We start from the raw sequence: 22,037 nt of genomic DNA on the forward strand, positions 1-22,037 counted from the left end.
ATATTATTCCTCGACTCGCGGCGAGCGGGAGAATTTCGACCGAATCGATAAAAATTATGTCACGGAACTCGCGCCAAAACCAACTCACCCCTCCCCCCCCCTACTTTCGATATTGGCCATCTTTGGTCTCGCCCCTCCCAACGCGCCTACGTACAACACCGCGACTCCAACCCTTGACTTTGAAAGAATCGGGGCGTCAAACAGGAAAAAATAAAACACGTATACATATATAAACAAGAATTAGCCCCTGAATCGACCAATCAGGCTTCAAAGCTCTTGTGTGTGTATACATGTACACGTATAGGTGGCTCGTGCACTTGCCACCCCAAAGAAAATCAACTTCATTGAGATTGCGGCCGCCGGCCAAGGTCAGGCTCGTCGACGCGCGCTACTCTTATTTCTCTTTTTTTTTCCCCCTCCCTCCCTCTCCCTGTATCGAGCCGAATCGCTCGCCCCTATACCACCACCGACGAGCCTCTCGACCGCCGAGCAGCTGATGCGCTTTCCCGAGGGCTATAGAGCCCCCATCCCTCCGCCCCTCTTGTATAAGTACACCTCGTTACGAGCGTAAATGTCTTCATTTTTGTTTTTTTTTTTTTTTTTTTTTTTCTTTACTCGCACCCGAATAATAACAGCAGTGCGGTAATAATCGAGAGTTCCCGGAGTCATCCCCCGAGGTGTATAATGTGTTATAAAACTGAAAATCCAAAGTGTAAACCTATACTTAACATTCTTACGCAAACGGCCACGGTTGTGTCTCGCGATGCTGTGACTTTGTTGCGTGGATGTATCCCTCCTCCGCAGGCGCTATAAACTTGGTCGCTCGTATCGTCGCTTTGTTGGAACTGTTTTTCCATTATTTTACCCTCCCCTCGCTGTACACATCGTTTACACAAGTGTCGCGGATCTCGCGTTTGATCTCACATCAACACCAGTAGTTATACCTATATGGTTAAACCTTTGCCGGAATAACAAAGTTCATTCGGGACGATTATCTTTTAACTCGCGATTCATCCAATGGTTATCATTGATCACCAAGCACACGTATCAGGCAAGTCGGTCGTTGTATTGTTTTTTTTAATTTTTTTTTTTACAAGAGAAAGATAATTATTTATTCATGTTGTTAGACGACAACAGTAAGGAAATAACGCAAAGGAGCCTAAACGTTTAGGCGTAAAAACAGAGAAAAAACGGATGGATGAAATAAAAGAGGTTTATTTTTTTTTGTTTCAAGAGAACTGGAAAAGCGGCACGTGTTCGAGTGGCCTGCGATTGAACGCAAAGAGACAGAGAGAAAGAGATGAAGGAAAAGCGCTGGTGCTGCAGAGTACAGGAATAAAAACTCTTGTGAGCATCGATTTTCTCGGCTGAACGAGAAATCCGCGCTTATAAACGCTGCGATGATGCGTATACTCCACCGATCTTACTCTTGAAACATTGTCTCGTGTAATATAGCTTTGCCGTGGAATGAAAAAGGCAAGAAAGGGTTGGGGGGCGAGAGAAGAGCGGTCGTATATATAGACAGACATTCCTTTGCTCCGAGGACCTTCAAAAAGAGGGGGGTTGGGGGGTAGGGGAAAAAACACGGGCTGGTCTCGGCCTGGATGCCGGGACGGAAAGGTGGGGAAAAAAAAGGGAATAACGAAGGCGACGTTCGCTCATCGATTCGCCGACTCGCACGTAACCTACGTATAGCTTGGAAGGAGATGTGCCTTTTTAGCGAAGGAGGAGCGCGAGGGTGTGTAGTATATATGTACCCAACACACACGAGCTGCAAACTCGTTTTGCCGTTAGCGAGGGTGTGTGTGAGTACTCTTGTGTATATGCATCCCTGCTGGCAAAGGGCCCTTCGAATGATAGAGGCTGATGTTGTATACCTGTATGCATACGTGTATGTATATATATATATATGTGCCGTACAGGCACCGAGAAAACAGCACCACTGGCCGAGTCTCCGCTCGTGGGAGCTTGATATAGTATACTGACCTATATTTGGCGGAACCGGGTTTCACCGATCAAGACGACCCGGAGGGATCGCCAAACCAGTCGTAGGTTCGTACCTTTATGATATAATATATGGTTACAGGTACTGCACGAGTACGGGCGCACCGGTGCGATTATATGAAGGTTTGGTGCATGACATCGCGCGCCGATTATGGATCGATTTTTGTTTGTTTTTCGGGATACTTCACTCGTCCCTCCCCCCCGAGAAACCTTGTTTGATTATCTCGTGTCTCAGGGATGGGTTTTGGATCGGAAAAAAATGTTTTAATCGCCAATGGAGGGAGAAACGAAACCAAGGCGAGGACTTGGCCTTTTCCTTCAATCCTGGGTCTAATGAATACGCAAAATCCAATTTCCGAGAGGAGGGAACGCCATACCACACACACCCCATGTATAATAGATTTAGCACAGGTACAACAACAGCATGTATATTAGTATGTACGGAGGTGTTGTTTGTTGCAGTGTGGGGTTGGAGCTTCGCGTGAAGTTTTGATTGGCGATTGGCTGGTTCGAGGTGGTGCGTATCAATATAATTGCGAGTATAATAATATGCTGGTGTGGGCACTGACCTGGTTGTTGGTGATGGAGGACGAGGCAGCGGCGGCGGCGGCCGAGACGGCGCTCTGGTGTCCCGAGGTGGGACTGGAGCGTCGGGCAGCGGGACGGGGTGGCTCGTAGTCGTAGTCGTACTCGGGGTCCCTCGGTAGGGGCCGGTGGCGGTGGTGAGCGGCCGGTCGGCGGGGCGGTGGTGGCTCGAGGTCCCGGTAATCCCGGCCGCTGCCTACCAGCTCGAGGTCCCGGTTGTAGTGGTGGTGGTGGTGGTCGCGGCTCTCACCCCGGAGCAAGGCCTCACGCGGGTGCTCGACGAGGTACTGTTGCTCGTCGCGTTGGTGCTGCCGCGACATCGGGCGCCGTGACGACTGCTGCTCCTCTTCCTCGGAGTCGAAGAAGAGCGGCGGCTCACTGCACCATTCCCTGGCCTCCTCCTCGTCCTCGGAGAGAAGCTCTGGACCTCGGGCCAGCCTGCTGGGTTTTTAGACGTTAACAAACCTTTTTTCATCGTGTGACCGAGGTTTTGTTGTACAAAGTTTATGGGACGACGTTTAAATCAAATAACACAATCAATGTAAATCCGAGGAAAATTCAAACTTTTTTTTTTCTTTTTTTTTTTTTTTTTTTTTTCCACACCCCCGAGTCTACTGAATCCCCGAAAAATTTCTTCGACACTTCGCGAGGCGAAACGAAACTTTGGCAGGTGTGTCTCGAGTGTGTCCAAAGTTTGGACCGATATACATATATTTTTTATAGAGTCTGGTCTCGAGGTAGGTATCGCACAGACCTCAACCCATCAACATCCGGCAAGAAAGTATGAAGCCGTCCTTACTATGAAAAATAAATATGTACCACGACCTTATGACCATTACAGTGTCTCTTTGGTTTACTAGATGATGCATTGACGAGAAAATTGAAAGATGTTCCGAAAAAATTACCTGAAACTCAGCTCAGAGCTGGACCACTCAACCGTAGCTCATGAGGTATAAGTTCCGGTGTAGGAATAATTTTTTAAGTTTTCATAAAGTTTGATTTTTATCGAATCAATCTTGCTTTTCTGATCGAGTTTCAATTATTTTGTACTTTTACATCGATTTTTCAATAACTTGTTTTAATCAATACAAAGTAAACATTATTGTGAAGTAAAAAAAAAAAAAACATTTTTTTTGTCATATTTACAATAAATAATTATTTTATTTATTAAATTAAATACTTTTTTAAAATGATTTGTTAAATTAACGTTTTCAAGGATGTCATCTTCAAAAAAATATTTAGTTCTAGGCTTTTCTAGTAATACAAGTTGTAATTGCGGCCCTATACTGTCACACCAAATGTAACGAAGTAGCACCAAGTTTCAGCGGCTCGAAGCATCAGAAACGGAGAGCTGCTTAAAAGCTCACGAACCACGTCACAGAGCACAAGTGCATGCTTTTAAAGTCCAGGGTATTGTTGACGTTCAGTTCGACGTAGTGATGGACTTAAACGAGTAATGAGATGAGAGTATTTTGTTCGAATTTCCAAGAGTCTGATCTCGATCGGCAGTTAATTTTGACCAATCAGGTAACGCTCCCAGCATAGTTAAGAAGGATAGGGCCCCAAATTGAGCTTTAGGACCGACATCCACGACTTTTTACGTACATCAGAAAATAGCGCTTATTTGATCGGAAAAATCGTATTTACTATGATACGATACGTTTATTTGTCCATACATACTAAAGTTATTAGATGCACGGACATATATACATACGTTGTGAAAGGACTTGATGGCAAATTACTCACTGGACACATTTTTTTGTTAGTTCGAGGAGGATGGGATAGGTGACCAAGCCGAGTAACAATCGTACAACAGCAATTTAGCAAAGGTAACGAAACTGTCCCATTATTCTGCGTCAATGTAATTCTTGCATTATTATATAGATATATGTGCATCCGTCATGGTGGAGCTCCACCCGCGGTGACCCCAACTTTTGCCATGTTGGTCAATCACCCCTCTGTCACTAGTACCTATAGTAACAGTCATTTGTTTAATCATCCTCATAAGTTACTGGTTTTTTGGGATACCATTTACAATTTACCTAAATTACTATGAAATTTATCTTATACATGCGTACATGTACGAACGGCTGATTTATTCTTAATAAATTCGATTTTTTTCATTCCCAATTGGATGACCGTGAAAAAATTTAGTTAAGCAAATAAAAATAATTTAATTAAAAACTAGTGTATTAGGTCGCCAGGTATGCTCCCACAAGCAAACACATTAATATTAACTACTCATTTATCATCGTTTTCTTTTCTTCGCATACAAATTACGAATACTACATAATCATGCCATGTACGGCGTGTACGCTAATATATCTACAACTTTTTAAATCACTACCCATCTGCACTTACCCACGCGAACTCGGATTAGACTCGGTGATGCACCCCGTGGTAGGAATGTCAACTTGGACTACATATTTATTTAATAAAGTAAATGAATAAATTGCTCAATATACATAGATGAACAAACTTTGGAAAACCAGGATGAGAACCATTCGACAGGGTCTACCACTATTCTATTCTTGAAAAAATATTTTGGATTTTTGAAGTCGTTTACTTGTCTCAGGTGCGGTACAACTTGTTCAACGACGAATGCCGTCGAGGTGAGATGATTGTCACTTAAATAATACCTGCCTAGGGCCTCTCCTCACGATTTGCCGCGAGGACCCGGGTCCCCCTCCGCGGGACTCGACCACATCACCACATCCGGGCAAGATCCCCGGGCCCCGCACGATAGCCTCCTCCTGGTAGCGAAACACCACTAGCGACGCGACCACCGTGCCTCGTTAATGTATATGGCTCGGCTACCTCGCACCTGCTGTCGTCTTTCTCGTTGATTTCCTTTTGTTATTGTTGTTGTTGGCGTTTGTCCTGCAATCAAAAAACAAAAACAAAAACATCCTATCAATTAGGCAACTAATTCATCGCATCACATTATCAAAAGCGGATACGTCAGGAAATCAAGGGAAAAACAGACTATTATACTATACACAAAAGAAAAGTTAACAGCCACGCGTGTATCGTTGTCGCACAGCAATCGCTCCACCTTTATAGAGGTGTACTCGATCGAGACTACATCGTGTATAGTGTGGTGTTTTTTTCCCATCTCCGAGAGCATCGTTGGCACGGTCGTCGCGCTTTGTGTATACACACAAGAGAGAAACGGGTCAGTGGGCTCTTGTCTCCCTCCGTTTCTTTCTTGGACAGCCGATCGATTATCGTTAATTAAGTGGCAGATTTCAAGGAGAGGAGCCCACACCACCACCACCCCGCAATCGTCAGTCATCCGTAAGCTCTCTCTCATTTTGCCTCTATTTATGAAACGTTATCCCGTTCGCTTGCTCTTCACCCTGATATGGCCAGTCTGCCCAGAATCCACACGCACGCGCACACACGTACACGGACGTAGCTCCGAAATGAGAAAGCGATCAAGTATTTATGGCTACGCGAGCTCATTATGTTGAAAACATCACCAGTACGTCTTCGACACACCGAAATCAATATTGCGTTTGGATGTGTAATGAGTGCAGATTGACGAGAGTAAAAAATTATATTGCTAAGATGTCACGCAGGTCGTTTTCCGAAACCTATGTTGCAGAGTAAGTATGGGGCACGTGCTCGATATTGGTCGCTAATCGATATTTTATTAGGCAGTAGGTACTTTTAACACACCACACGAATAAACGTGTTTCAATAATACTAAGGGTGTGCGACTTAAACAGGGAGAAGGGGGTGAGGAATGGCTTAAAACCCCTTGAGTGAGCTGTTCTTGGCACTTGTATATGATAATAATTTATGAAAACGAGAGGTGCCTTGGAAATCTATATACTTAGTGTTGGTTAGGAAACAAACTCGAGCCCTCCCCCAGGCAAGAGTCTCGATAGTTATCAAGTAACGATACCGTTTCCGAACGGCTGTTTTATAGAGTACTTGCGTATTTTACTGAAAGCACTTCTCTCTCTCTCTTTCCCTATTAGTGTGGTCTAGAAAGAGAGAAAAGTGCTCTGAGGGTATAGTAGCTCGAAAACGCTGTGATTACAGGGACTAGAGGGCAGGTGCGGGGGAGAGGACTTGGAGCTCTTGGATCGCGAGTGGTTGAGGTTAGGTACGGTGTTCCGTGGATTAGCCATGTTATTGTAGGATGGTGCAGGCCATGAATGTAGGGCTGTAGGTCGCGCCCGGTCGAGCTCAGCTGCTGCTCTGATAAGTAAAACAATCCACCTACACGTATATAGCACACCACGGATGAGTAGCTGCAGGGCACTTTCGTTATTATTACACCACCCACACTGCACGCGTATAATAATAAGTATATACTTGTACACCACACTGAGAAAGAGAGAGAGAGAGAGCACAGAGCAGCAGGACGAGGAGACACCAGGAGAGCAACGCTACGCGCTCGCGCAATGATGACCCCCAGCAGCGCTTACTTACCCTTGCGATCCGATAGCCTGTTCCTCCGGGACGTCGAAAGACCCGAGCTGTTGCAGGAACAAAAACTCCCACGTCAGCAGCAATGACACTCACGACGACTCACGACACTGGCATTCCCGACAATCCCGACTTGCGTGTATAAACTTATACACCTATATACTTATGTGCTTGTACCTACCTACACTTTTTATCGATACACCGCACGAGACCCGGGGACTGCCCTTCTAGCTGCCCTTCCCGGGGACTGAAATTCGACTTGTTATTCGATTACGGCAAATTTGGTACTTGTGTATATATGTACAACGATAATCACTAGCCTGCAAACGACGCACTGGCAGACACGGACAGTACCAATTTGATATTGATACCAACAATTGCAGCAGCAGCAGCAGCAGCAGCGGTGCTGCTGCTCAACAGGAGGAGGGAAACGCGAAAACTGAGCCGAGGGGGTGTAAAAATATTAGTTGCGCGTTACTCCGCAAGTATACTCGCGCTGCTGTTGTCGCGGCTCGGCGGAGGGGTGGTTCGGCTTCGTAGGGGGGTGATCTCGCGCCGCCGTCGTTGCCACCGTCGTCACCGCTGCTCGGTATCGTTGAGCGACAAGCCAACCGACGCGCGGGGGTCTATCGATTGCCTTAATATATTGCGTGTATTATACACATGTGTGAGGGCACCTATACACGAGACGAGCAAGCACATGTATGCATCAGGGGCGCCTGTCTGCCCCCCCCCCCGCCCCGAGATAAGGAAGCACACGTGTTGTATACTTCCTGCCAATCTACCTATACCCCTTTTTTTCTCTCTCGTTCTTTTAGCCCAATCTGTTCTGTTGCAGCAACGCTTTGGAGCACGCCCCGCGCCGACCTGACCCCTCCCTCCTCTCTGCTGCGTTGCTTGCATGCAGTAAGGGACTGACGGTAGCTCGGCTGCCCACCTACATAATCACAGCTTCTAAGCTTTCATTACCTTCTACACCAGACGCGCGCTTTTTTTTTTTTTTTTTTTGGATCCTCTCCTTTCAATTAAGCTGCAATCGGTCGATGTAGTAAATGGCCAGCTATACTTCGGATGGACAATTTTTAAGCTCTCGTTGCTTCAGAGTTTAAAAATTTAATATATTTGAACAAGTACTCGAGCGTCGTGACGCTCGGTCGGTGTGATGTAAAAGAATGCGTGTCATGCTCTGTAGCTTGTAACAATAAAGGCTTCGATTGGAATGATACAACGAGGCGTTAGGCGATAAAATCGTGATCAATGCTTTTTCATTATACTATTGATAGTGTTAGTTTTAGTTCATTTCTTTCTTTTGATAATTGTTATAAATATGAAGTAATCGTGTACAAAATTTAACTCCCCGCCGGGGAATTTCATCCCTCGATAAATAAACGCCATCTCGCGGGGGGTGCACCAGTTACTGATAGCAAAATGTGACGTTCGTATGATAGAAATCTGTAGAATTAATCAATAACGTTAGTGCACCGATTATTTATTTCACATAGAACCTTTTTTAATACTTTTTTTTTAAACAACAATTAATAATTAACTGCTTACAAGTTATTATTTTCGTTGCATTTGTAAGATATCGATGGCCTAGCTTATCAACGTATATTATATTGTTATCACAACGTAACTATCAGAGTGCATAATGCAGACGTATAATTAAAGACGAGCTCAACTCGGTCGAAAACAATTACTCGACAAGAACAAAAAAAACAATTACTTGTCACGTACACTATGAGGACAACAGTAAGAAAATAGCATTTCAATTAACGTTGAAAGAAAAAAAACTACTCGCTGCAGAGCAAGAGATTCCCGTCGCGGCGACATAAAAGCGTTCGAACGCACATTCGCAGCGTTAATTTTTTCTCCAACACCCGAATCGGGCGTGAAAAAATTTTTCCTCGTACATACGTCACCGGGCTTCGTGCGCGTTTCATTTATTTAAATGAACTTTTTAATGATCGCCTCTTCGGCTTGGCTAAAAATACATCCTTTGCAGCCAAATTTTTCGTACCACGCGTAATCAATCTTTAAATTTAATTACTTCGCGAAGCCTTTGAAAAACCGCACGTCGAATGATCCTCCCCCCCCCTATACTTAGATATTTTCGAAGGTTGAGAAAAAACATTCGGCGCTCCCGAGGGATGACCGGCCCTTTTGGTGATAATGCTCTATTACCGAAGGCGCATGGGGAGGGAGGGAGGAAGGAGAGAAAAGCGCAAGTGTCAGCGCGAGGGGGTGGGGGATGAAAGAGAGAGAAGCTAGAAGGAACTGATGATGCTTTTGCTGCACGTTTCTCTCCAGGTTTAAAAAGAGACAGCGCTAGATCGCGAGCCAGCAACCGGGTGGGGGGGGGAAGCAAGTGCGGCGGCGGCGGCGGCAAGTACGGCGGCTCGAGTTGGATAGTAGCTGCTGATGTGATTGTATGCCGCTGCAAGAAGGCGCGCGCGAGAGAGAGAGGGCGCACGGACAGGGAAAGGTGCGTCTGCTAAAACTCCGATTCGTGAGCAGTAAAGGCAGATCGCGAGTCGACGAGTGCGCATTGAGGAAAGAGAGGGCACCCAATGGTGTAATAAAATATTTTGCGAGAGAGCCCGTTACAATATATTATAATATAAGCCGGCCTGTGTACATACTTGTTCGTCAACTACCAAACTCTGTATTTTTCTTACAAACGGGGGAGAGGGGCACGAGAATTGACTCATCATCATCTCCGACTCTAATGGAGACAGACAGTGAAATTCGCAATACATATATAGGTACCCACACCTGCATCTCGTATGAACAAGTACACCGCGTCTATAGTCTCGACAACTGAACGCGGCTTTTTTCCTCTCTCTACCAATTAACGTAGCCGAGATTCACAGAGCTGCATTTAAGTGTGTATTGTTGTATTGTTATTGAAAAAAAGAAAAAAGTGCAGCCCTGACTCTGTTGACGGATGCATCGTCCCGACGATGTCGTTACACAAGTGCAAGAACAAGTGCTAATATTAATTAAAAAATCATATACCCCCACTCGCGATCATCCAGTGTTCGGTCGTCGACTGAGTGACAGGCGGAAACAGTGCACTGAATCGCTGTACATATAATACATATATATATACAGTACTTGGCTTCGAAATTCGCACACTTGTACTCGCGCAAGCACAGACACGACAGTTCCGAGTACTCCGATTTCTTCCTGGTAAGTGATAAAAGTAACGTACATTAACATCTACCTAAATGAAATATTGATACGTGTATTGTGTGTGTTGATCATGGTGTTGCATTGGGTTAATCTTGACCGGCGAAAGTCCAGGGAGGGTTTGTAGTTATTTAGATGTAGCGCGTCGTGGGTCGTGATTTGCAAAAAATTGCCCTATACGCGGTTGTCGACGTGCAGGTTATTGGCGCGCCGCTAATTAAGCTCAGTCGCAAGGCCGCCGCTTCGTTAAACTTAATTGCTCGGCACAGCAGCCCCGTCGTCGTCGACGAGAGAAGTGCGCTTCACAGTTCGCGATGATGGCCTCCTTCGTCGTCTCTGCCTACGTACAAGTGCAAAATCTCCAATTTCCTAATCTCTTGGTATCGCTGCTGCTCGAATTCGCCAAATGTACACACTTTATTTCTTTTATTTTTTTTATTTTTTCATTTATACGTAAAAGAAAATTTAACGAAAAAAAGTGTGATTTTCAACAAAATTAAAATCGTTATGCCTTTCCGTTAGAGGCGACAAAATATTAATAACTACAACAAATGCCGAATGCGAATAAACGTCGATTGTACGTGTATGTGTTTACACAAGCAATGATTGCGCACATTATTTTGTAGGCCCATCACCTCTCCTCCCTTCTCACTATGGTTTTCTCACTCTCGTGCGCAATTCGATGTAATGTGCGTCAAAGTGCCCCGTGTACACCGTAGTATAAGGTACTTGCGTGTGTCTACAAATACCTGTATGGATCAAAATACGTTAGCCAAATGTAAACAAACACCCAAGCCTGGTAAAAGTGTTTATCATTGTCGTACTTGCGCACGAGCGTATACATACTTCCCGTGCATAATTCAGCCATTACGAATGAATTACTGTACGTTTACCATTTTTATTTCCCTAAACTATAATATTCTATTTTAATATTCTAGGGAAGCTTACCACATTGGCTTCTAAAACGATAATTTCTCGTACGAATCAACAATGCCGAATCTGCGTGATCAACGTGTAAAAAAGCGTTACAACGGTTGTATAATACAACCAAACGTAAGTTGTACGAGTGGAAAAAAAAAAAAAAAAAAAATCGTGCAGCGTGCATCTCGTCCGCGTGTCTCGAACACATCGTGCCGCGAGTGTGATCAATAAAGCGAGAGACGAGCATTTATGATAGCAGTGCACGAGTCTCTCTCTCTCTCTCTCCGAGTGTGTGTTGGCTTTCTTGCCCATATACACAATTGCACACGGATGCTATGTATAGGCACCTATGTATGTAATACACCGCCCACGCACGCGAGCGCCGGATCTCTCTTCCACCAGCACAATGTACGCGCACTCAAAAGCGCTGGCCCTCGCTCGCCTCCACCACACCTCCTTCGACGTGATTAATATACGCGCTTCTCTCTCTTCTCCCCCGTCCCCCTGTATACCTATATATATATACGTGTACTAATAAACCCACCTCATGCTTTTCATTGCGCGTACTTTTTTGCTTCGCGCCTATGTAGGTTGTATTGGGATTATGCCTCTACCACGTGACCTCAGTATATATATATGACTAATATAGATGCGAAATAACACAGGTCTTATGGGAGGAATCTTGTTTTTATTTTTTTTCACACTTAAAAATATATTGAGCTTAAAAAGATTGTTAATTCCATGTTACTGACATAATGAGAGTTACGTAGTTATTTTTTTCCTTGGGTGAATTCGTTCATGAAGGTTGAAACAGCGTTTTGAACGTATACGGAGTGCCGTTTAACCCTACTTTGAGCTGTTTGTTTCAGCTGTTGCTGCTGCTGCGCCACTGCTGCTGATGCTCAGAGGTAAACAGTAACATGGAATTAACAATCTTTTTAAGCTCAATATCTTTTTAAGTGCGAAAAAAAAATAAAAACAAGATTCCGCCCATAAGACCTGTGTTATTTCGCATCTATATTAGTCATATATATACTGAGGTCACGTGGTAGAGGCATAATCCCAATACACCCGTATCTTCTTCGTCCAAGTTCCCGGTTCTCGAGACCGTGGAATCTCGTTACAACTACATCGATTCCCTATTCCGTGTATTATTCTTTTTCAGCCAATGAGAAAACCGGCGTAGCATAACTGCTGGAAATTTCTAACTTTCCTGCGATGTCGTAGGCTATAATGTATACGTGCTCTCCAATGACTCGCAAAAGAAAATCCAGTTCTAATCCTCGTAGCGTCCAATATCTCCAAAGTGACCGATCGAGTTCCGTGTTGTGTTTATGGTTATTGACGGGGAGTTTCGCGTTTGTCCCTCGAAATCGAAATGTATATATATATATATGCACGAGGTGCCGTCAGGAGTAGGGATTCGTCCAAAAAATTAAAGTATCTAATGGTCGATCGGTCGAAATATACACGAAGAAGTAAAAACTCATCGTTTGTGTACACGCGCGCTCGCGCTTCATTAGCTTATCTCCATCGAGCTTCCCGCTGTTGCCTTGTGTTTTGATAAATTCGATACTGAGCTTCCTGACCGCTACGCGCGCACCATCATTATACAGGCGACAATGAAACAACGAGAGTAAAAAAAAAAAAAAAAAAAAAACGCGCTATAGCGAAATAAAGCAGCTCGCGTATATTGTTACACGCGCTGCTGTACCTATACTGTTTTTTTTTTTTTTTTTTTTCGGTACGCGGGATAGGAGGGAGGGGGGAAAAAGCTTCCTCCCGAGCCACGCGGTGTGTATATACACTTTCTTACCATCCGACTCGCGAAAGAAGGGAAAAAGCACTTTTTTTTATTTTTTACTGCGCGCTTGGGGAGAGAGAGAGTATTGATCTGCGTTGTTGGTTTTTTTTTTTTTTTTCTTTGGTTGTGTTTTTTCGTACACGTCCCTCTCGCCGATGATGAAACAAAGTTCGTGAAACCCCGAAAGGAGGAAGCTCGTCGTCCTAACGGAAGAACGGCACGCGTATCTATTTGATCGATACTCCAGCAGCGGCGGGCGAAAGCTCAACCGGTGCCCGTTGTAATTTGCCCGAGCGTCTCGTCCTACCTTTTTTTTTTTTTTTTTTTTTTCCTACTCTTCGCTGTGCTCCTTTTTCTTCCTTTCCTGTAATGACCGCCGCACACGCGCTTCCTACAGCTAACGCACTCGAGTACACAGATATTCGGATGTTGGGACTTTTGTTTTTTTTTTTTATACAGGTGTACGTATTGTTTCTCGACATTAACTGAAATTGCTTCTCGAAGCACACGTGCGTTCCTTGCTTTTCTTTCCGCGATTACCTCTATTTTCTTGTTTCTACTCACGAAAATAAAAAGATAAAAAAATTGCTTTGCCCATCGTTAAAGAGAATAATGCTTTTTATCGCGAGAAAGCGCGAAAACATAATCGACAATGCAGCTTATCATCGATTTCGGTGCAATTAATTACAAAGGTAATTATCATCATCACCACAAGTATTATTATGATTATTCCTGCTTTGACGGGTGTATATGGATAAGAAAATCTGCGATACATCTGAATAATAACAACAACGACGCGCACTTGTGCGAAAGAGGAGGTGCTCGAATTATGTCGTGTACGAGAAATGATAAGAGAGCATTGTTGTTGATGTACTTATTACAAGCAGTCACGAGTGACAAGTAAATTACGGCAGCGGATGGGATGTATTTATATACTTTATAGCTGTGTATATTATGTTGCAGGAGAAAATTGTGTGTCGATCGATTCGCGCAGTGGCCAATCGTCGTGTGGTTACAATCTCTCTCCCCCTCTCCGGTGGAAGGTGCTAATGTGACGTCACCTCGCGTCAATGAAATCCTTCTTTGCCCTTCTGTGGGAGCCTCGCGCCACTATAATTACGGTCTCTCTGTACTGCGTTGTAATACACGCACGCACATGTGCACACAAGTACTCGCTTATAGTGTTCTTCAACTGTTGATATTACGCATTACCATAATATGACATAATACATACAGTCGAAGAAGAGGTCGCGATCGCTGTGTACTTGCGGTGGAACGCTAGTGTTTGCCATCTCAAAATGTAGGTATACTTATACTTACATCGGATCGCTGCTGATTTTTTTTTTGTCCTGTGATTTTAATTCAGACTATACTTGTTGTCACTATGGCGAATAGGTACATAGTTTCGCGGAGAATGTACGTAATGTATAGTTTTACGATTTTCTAAAATTTAGTTTTTAAAGTTTATTTATGATTTTTTGTTTTTAAACGTTACGAGCCACCCGTGAGAACAAAGTCAATTTCATTTAGTTATGAGTAAGAAATATAATGTAACTTCCAATTATACATGCGTATATTAAATTTATCTGTATGTATCATTATTTTTAATTTGTCGATACTTTTTTTTTCTTTATTTTTAAATCTCCTTGTGTAATCAAAACTTAAAAAACCATTTCGATTCTCATGTGTAGATAATTCAGATTGTCGATTATAGTCACGTGTTTCTATTATTATCGTACTTTTGTTTATTTTTTAAAAAGTACTGGAATCATCGTTATTTCCCACTTGGTCTGTACATTTATATACACGAGTAGTTTTAGGTAAAACATAAATATACTTCTGAGTTGAATAATGGAATTTTTTTTTTTTTTTTTTTTTTTTTTTTTTTTTTTTTTTTTTATCATACAGATGATAAAAACAATTGGGTTCTCTCTGATACATAGCCTTCAAGTTTTGCATTGTTAAACCTTTTTGACATTCGAAGACTCGCATTACTTTTGTTATCGGTCATTGTCGCTCGAAAAAACGTTTAAACTCATTTGTTCTCACCGCAATAATATCCTTCAAATTCACCAAACGTAACTAGTGGAGCAAGATTTTTCTTTTTTTTTTTTTTTTTTTTATGACTCGGTTCTCTAAAAAATAACTCTCGACACTGTTTCCCTTCGTTCAATAATCCATGCGAACTCGAATTTTACGACCGTCTGTATTTTCGTTTTGTACACACACACACACATATATATATATATATATATATAAATGTGTATAATATGTATTATGCACTACGTTGTTTTAAAATGCCCTGTACTTCTTTCTTTTTTTACGAGTTAGCAGTAAAAGTAGCGTGTACCCGTATTATACAAAAGACAAAGTGTGTACGAAATTTTTAATGGAAAGAAGGCAGAGGGATGTCACGGTCACAGAGACGAAAAAAAAAAAAAAAAAAAAAAAAAATATCAAGTACTCACGGAGTGCGCAATAAAAGCGACCATCCAGTTATTGTTTCGAAGAGCATAAAAATCCAACCAAAGTAACGTTCGTACAATATTACATGGCTATACGAGAGACCGTTGTATATATACATGTACATATCTCTAGCTGTATACCTGTTCGGCCGCTCTCTCTTCTTTCGGGGGGGATAGGCTTGAAGACCCTTTTTTTTCCCTCCGAGCGAATAGAACCGGCGGCAGCTGCATGGCAGGATAATTGCATCTGCCATATATACATTAATGGTCTCGAAATTCGGCTTTCTTTCGCGCACTTTGCTCTTTATCTCTCGTTGTCGCCCATACGGTGTACACAGCCGGCTTTGCTTTTTGTGGGGCTCACGCAATACTTCCTTTGTGTGCTCATAATAAGAGAATTTTTTCGGTGTCTCTGATGGCTGGGTATACGATGGATTCGCATACGCACCATCAACATTTTTCACTTATGACTTGCTTAGCGTTTTCTGTCACGAAATCATTCATTTGCCGTATAATATACTCTTTCTGGCCTGTATTTGCGAGAAAACGAGTGTGCCCCAGCACCCCTACAGACGCAATTCGGTCGAGAATGCAAGAGGAGGAAAACCTTAGGCGAACCGAGTATAGAAGAAACTTTCCGGCGCCGGGGAAATATCGCTTTGGAGCCATGCACGCGGGATGGAGGGGGAGAGAGCGCATAATGTAATAATGTGGCACGGCTCTTTGTCTACGTCTTTGCCGTCGTGTTGGTTTATTCGTACATTATAATGTACGTGTACCTGCGCTGCAGAGAGTTATGAGCATAGGGGTCGGGCCACGAAGGCGTGGGCAGAAGAGGCCTCTATAGAAAGAGAAAACCCTCGCGTCCACAACATACATACATTGTATTGTATTGTTACTTAACGTGTACCTACGCACAAATGCCTATAAGTATTCGTGTTTTTGTTTCTACGACTCTCTGGTGTATATATATACTACTTGCAGCTAACCAGCTCCGAGATGCGATAGGAATCTGTTGCGTGGGGGTTTACGCATTGTGCGTGATGCTCGATTTTTGTAGCTCCTCTCCACACAATCTCATCGTCATCATGCGCACTTATTGTGTATTGTTTTTTCCTTTTTTTCTTTAATTTCTGATTCACGCTCGATTTGTTGGTGAAAACAAAAATGTTGTTTTTCGACTCAGGTGTGATTTTATTCTCGTGTATTATACTTACGCACCAAATTCTTTTTTTTTTTTTTTTTTTTTTTTAATTTATATTTGTCCCTGCGACTTCAATAATACAGGAAATACCCAAGATCATCTTTGAGCTCGTGGGGGGAAGAAGAATACTACTTTGGCTTAGGAGTTGCGTGGATGAGTCACGCGATTGATATTTTTTTTTCTTTTAATCTTCTTAGATTTTTTTTTTGACACCCGTCCAAGAAATCAGTGACTAATTACCGGTTCTATAGGCTTATCATTAGAATAGTATATCTCTTGACGATGAAAATTTAGTTTTAAGTGCACGTGTACATATACACGTACGATTTTACATTTTAAGCGAGATGAGCCACGTGCGAGACGTCGCGAGTGCAACGGAGAGGAATATGGGGCGCGCAAGTGTTATTGTTTAAAATGCTTCCGAGAAGAGTTTAAAAATATGGGGAAAAAAGATTTTTAAGGCTATGTATACACGAGGGTCTGCGACGACGACGCCACGGGGGAATGCATACCTCCGCGAAGCACGCAAAAGTGAGAGTTTGAGAGAAGAAAAAAAAAAAAAAAAAGAAAAAAATTTTTACAGCTGATGCCTCTTGTACGTATACAGAGTTCCTCGAAGTTGCTCATTGTCAGTTCTTACGAAAATCCGTGTACTTGCACTTGCGCGTCGTTTTTACTACCTCGTACCCATACCAACACATCCGAGCGAGTTTCCTCCCGGCAGTGGTGAAAGAGCACCGGCTGTAAATCGACTACGATTTTTTTTCACCCTCCGGTATATATTTTTACTGTATCTATGAACGTCCCAAGGGGCACTGGCTGTCTCTCTACACATTGGGTATATACGTATCGGTAGACCCGTGTGGTACCTGCAGCGCATTACCTTGTCTTTTTCATCTTTTTCCTCCTCCTCCTACTCTTTTTAAAATAGAATCTCTTTCTTACCTTACGCAGTTCCACGAAAAAAATTATACCGAAGCGTACTTTCGACATTCATCTCTCTCCATCCCCAACCTTTTCCAATTTCCATGCGCATTAATCCTTAAGGGGAGTAGTGTGGGTCTAGGCGTATTCGTACACACGATTTTGAAACGACTTTTCTTTTTTTTTTTTTTTTTTTTTTTTATTTCTAACACTTTACTTGTTATTTCATTGAGAAAGAAAATTATGACCGATAAATAAATGTATTTCGTCACGGACCAAAATGCAAGTTGATCGAGCGTGTATATATATTATACCCCCTGTCCAAGTGAAACGACAAATTAATTGATTAAAAAAAGTAATCGGTATAATTGAGCTTAAATGAATATTGCCCGAATCAATGTTCTTACAAAACAATACAAAGTCATGATTTTTTTTTTTGTTTCAATCGATACACGTACCTGTGAAAAATTCACCAAACTGATTTCTGTACGCCTCCCTCTTCCTGCAGTGCCGATTGAAATTATAATCGGGAGAAGCGTATTGTACACGTGGACGCGGAGCGCGAGTATCGGGTGTACACAATGTGGTATTGTTCGAGCGCATTGTAATCAGGTTTCATAATCAAGCATCGTGGTCGCGTACTTGAACTTTTTTTTTTTTTTTTTTTTTTTTTTTTTTATTTTCAAAAACACGCGTATACGTGTACATGCACACACTTCAGCGCGGAGTTTCGATTGCGCAAGAGAAAAACGAATCAATTAGCGTATACGCGCGCGCCACTCTTTTTTCGTTTTCCACCGCATGAAAAAAATTTCACAAGCTTCTACGTTCGGTCTCTCCTTCCGTACACTCAAGCCGCACGGGGTAGCAAACGAGCGCCTCACCCCATAAGCGCGCACTCGATCGTTTACTCCTTTGGGAGCCTCCGCGCGATATTTCTCGCGTACCTCTATATATACACACACAATGTGCAGGGGACATTTCGCAAAGACACTGACAAATGAGCCGAGTCGAATGGAGGAGAAAGAGAAAAAGGGGAGAGGGTGAAAATAAGCCGATGCCCTCGGCGGCAGAGAGAAAATCACGGTATATGCGATTCGTTTTACTATTGCCCTTCCCAACGTATGTGTGGAACCCTCTCAGGGTTTATACGCACTCATTACTTGCCTTTAAAAAAAAAAGGGACGTACTTGGGTATCCGGTGTATATTGAAGTCTCGGTACATTAGGCCTCTCGCGTATAGTTTTGGTGGAGTTTTCGATCGGTTGAGCTGAACCGTCTACGTGAGCCCTCCCATTATCGGTCCGGTGCAGCGTTATGAGCAACTCCTTCCGTGCGCTCTTCGTCTATACCTATCTGTCCATTTTTTTTTTTTTTTCTTCCACATAGCGATGCTCCCCTGGCGTTTTCACGCATGCGTGAGCTCGTGATGCGGGCACGCATCCTCGATGACTCCCCGACGGCTCTGTGATAAATGGGCGTGGTGATTGGGCCGACCCTTCGCTGTACGCAGTCAAATCACCTCTATTATTTTTTGTTCTTAAGTATACAGGTATACATAGTTTGAGCCGTGATTCTTCCAGTCGATCATACGGAGAGAAACAGATAATACTAATAATGGAGAAATTGCAGCAAAAATTATCATTCCGCACAGTAATTCGGATGCAAGCTAGAAAACAAAGGAAAAAGTTATTACTTTTAACAGTTAAAATTGAAGTTTGAAAAGTAAAAATTATGGTTGGAACAGTAAAAATTTTTATGCGGGAAAAGTAAAATTTATTAACCAACCCTTTTAAGGTTTACTGTTCTAACAATAATTTTTACCATTCAAACTTCAATTTTTCCTGAGCTTGCATCCGATTTACTGCGTGGAATGGCAATTTTTGTTGGAATATCTCTTTCATGATTTTTATTTTTTTCTCTCAGTGCGTGTACGGCATCGAAAAGTTTGCACTTTATCTCGAGCAACTTCAGAGAAACTTCATCTACCTATGTATTATACTGCTTCTCCCCTCCATCCCAACTTCGTCTAACTGGTATGCATATACATACTATGTCCCTTAAGTGCAACACTGAAGCTGCTTGTAAAATACCTGGCGCTTTCACACGGTATAGCACATCCAGTTTTTGTACTTCAGTAATCTTCATTGTACTTCATAAACGCTTAAAGACGAAACTTCAATCTATACTTTCACTTTCTCCCACATACAAGACATAACATAATATGTCAATGAGACGTATACGCATGAATACCTATTCCGAGAATCTCGTTTGCTCCGTTTTGCGGAATCTTTCCAACGTACGTAGGTATAACATGCATTCGTACTCTCGCGCTCGGTGCAACTACTTTCAGCAAAGTTTATATTTATTACGGTTCGTGTGCAATAATCGAAAATCGAGGATTTACCGTTTGTTGCCGCAATGTGCAACGCGCAGGAGTAGGATGAGGGGTGCAATAAATCACGAATTCGACCTGAACGATTTTACTTGTTTACCTGCACTGTATAAATGCATACATATACACGTAGCATCCAATTATGTATACCTATGCAGCAGAGGTCACGTATTTGAAGGCGCACAATCCCTTGAAGTTTCTCCCTTGAAGTTTCTCCCTTGAAGTTGCGGATTAGAGTGTTTGTGTACGCGCGCGCGCTCACATATACACATGTATATTGTCTTGTGGCACACATTACAATGAGCTATATGGCAGTTGTTTTACAATACCTACAAATCCTACCTCTATGCAGATATATATGTATGCGAAACGCTTGCGAGCATAATTATATATGGCAGTGGGTTAATCAAGCCCGTCGAGGGCTGTATCGCCAATGTATTCTTCACGCTGCACGGAAACATACGTGCGCGCGCTGCGTTTTCCGCAATATAAGAAATGCGTCGTGTACTTCAAAAAGCTCAGTTTACGGTGTACGGCAACTTCAGTCATAATTTTTCGAAGCTACTCGAAGGGCCGGCTCTCACTGCCACGTGAAGTTGAGTCTAGCCTTCGTCTTGAGGGTACTTCCCAAAGTGGAAATCGTTGTTTCACGGTACCGCTGCAACTTCGCTGCTGAAGTTTCAACTTCGTGTCTTGCGTACAGCCGTGGATTGGGCCATTCTGTGTACCCACCTGCAGGTATTTGATTACAATACGCTATACTTTTCTAAACATTTAACGTTTCTGTTGACGTTGTTTGGTATGTGGTGGTTTTAACTGTTAAAATTTGATTTAACTGAACATTAGATTAAAACAAAACAAAAAAACTATTATTCTTTCATAATGTTTGTTCAAAGTCGGTATGTTTATTCAATCGTTCAGAAATATCATTCAAATGTACACTGAGAGAAAAATATAATAAAAATTACTGTGCAGGAATGGTAATCTGGTGCCATTCCGTCGTATATTAGGGAGTTTTTACCTTTGGCCAACCTAACCTAAATTTGGCTAACCTAACAAAAATTACTGTTCTAAGCATGAAAAATTGTTGTTTCAATAGTAAAAAATCTCTAGATAATCAAAGAGTACCAGATTACCATTCTAGCACAGTAATTTTTATTATATTTTTCTCTCAGTGTAGGATTTTAAATGATCTCAACTTCAACTTCGACAAAAATTTTAAGAACCAAAACGCTATCGTTCCTTAATTTCTTGAGCAATCTTTATCTATCGAGTTTTAGCTTTTTATAAAACTTGCTGTATCGATCCATTCTTCGAACCGATTGATTGGCTCAGCATCGCACACTGCGTTAAAATACGAATGAACGACGACAAATGGCTTTTAAACGGCAAAAGGAAGATAGTTCTTGCACTGAGAACCGCTCTTTGAATTAGTATTGATATTAAAATTTTCTACGCTATTTGCCCAGTTTTTCATCTGAACTCTTTGGGTAAAAGTATTCAGATTTTTAAATCTAACATTCAGACCTGTGTTTTTAACAATCATTAGCAAGGAAAGACGAATCTGTTAGAGCACATGAAAATTAACAGCATATGTTACTTCATTTAGAAATACATTTTTGCACGTCCGGAGTGAGATATCGATTATATTTTAATACCTTCATACGTTTCACTATTATTCTATTTTTGCCTTTTTTTTTTTTTTTTTTTTTTTTTTTTGAGATTGAAAATCAAATATTTTTAAAACAAAAAATTTTTTTCAAAAGATCTCAAATTTTTTTTCGATTGTATATGTTGATATGTTTGAGAGGGGTAAGCCAGAATTTTAATTGCTATTTTTAACTTTTTTTTCTGTGAAGTAGACGTGGCCAAAAACTAGTAGTAGAGACGAAAAATTAGGTGTTTTAAAAAAAATCGGGGGTCTCATTGGGACTAAAAATGTTTTGAAATTCTCTAGTTTCACTAATACACGCTTCAACAGCTGTAGTTTTCGTAGAAAATTACGGTAGGAATAAAAATTGGTTCAAAAATCACACTTTTCACGGATCCTATATTGTCACGAAACTTTTCGAGAAAAAAAGTAGTTCACATGATCCCAACAAATGG

General features: G+C 42.1%; 2 protein-coding genes across 6 annotated transcripts in view; one reads left to right on the forward strand and one right to left on the reverse strand.

Moving 5' to 3' along the window:
- Ca-beta (Calcium channel protein beta subunit) overlaps positions 1-18,010 on the reverse strand; it is a 75,363-nt gene extending 57,353 nt beyond the window's left edge. For 3 of the 4 annotated variants that reach the window (XR_016292901.1, XR_016292900.1, XM_089590248.1), the window contains exons 1-3: positions 7,033-7,416; positions 5,233-5,469; positions 2,574-3,027 (exon numbers count right to left, since the gene is read on the reverse strand). Coding sequence is in view for 2 of the 4 variants with exons in the window: in XM_089590248.1 (XP_089446374.1) it covers positions 2,574-2,909 (336 nt within the window). In the remaining 2 variants the exon portion in view is untranslated. Of the gene's footprint in view, positions 1-2,573; positions 3,028-5,232; positions 5,470-7,032; positions 7,417-17,994 lie in introns of those variants that run through there. The other variant, XM_089590247.1, reaches the window with a different exon arrangement.
- Positions 9,466-22,037, forward strand: part of LOC106635709 (protein abrupt) — a 48,600-nt gene continuing 36,028 nt past the window's right edge. For both annotated transcript variants that reach the window (XM_014347789.3, XM_014347791.2), the window contains exon 1: positions 9,466-10,218. The gene's annotated coding sequence lies outside the window, so the exon portion shown is untranslated. The remainder of the gene's footprint in view (positions 10,219-22,037) is intronic.

This window comes from Copidosoma floridanum, unplaced genomic scaffold, assembly GCF_036245765.1.
Source record: "Copidosoma floridanum isolate Cflo_tuat_1 unplaced genomic scaffold, Cflo_Japanese_pri ptg000012l, whole genome shotgun sequence".
Lineage (NCBI taxonomy): Eukaryota > Metazoa > Arthropoda > Insecta > Hymenoptera > Encyrtidae > Copidosoma > Copidosoma floridanum.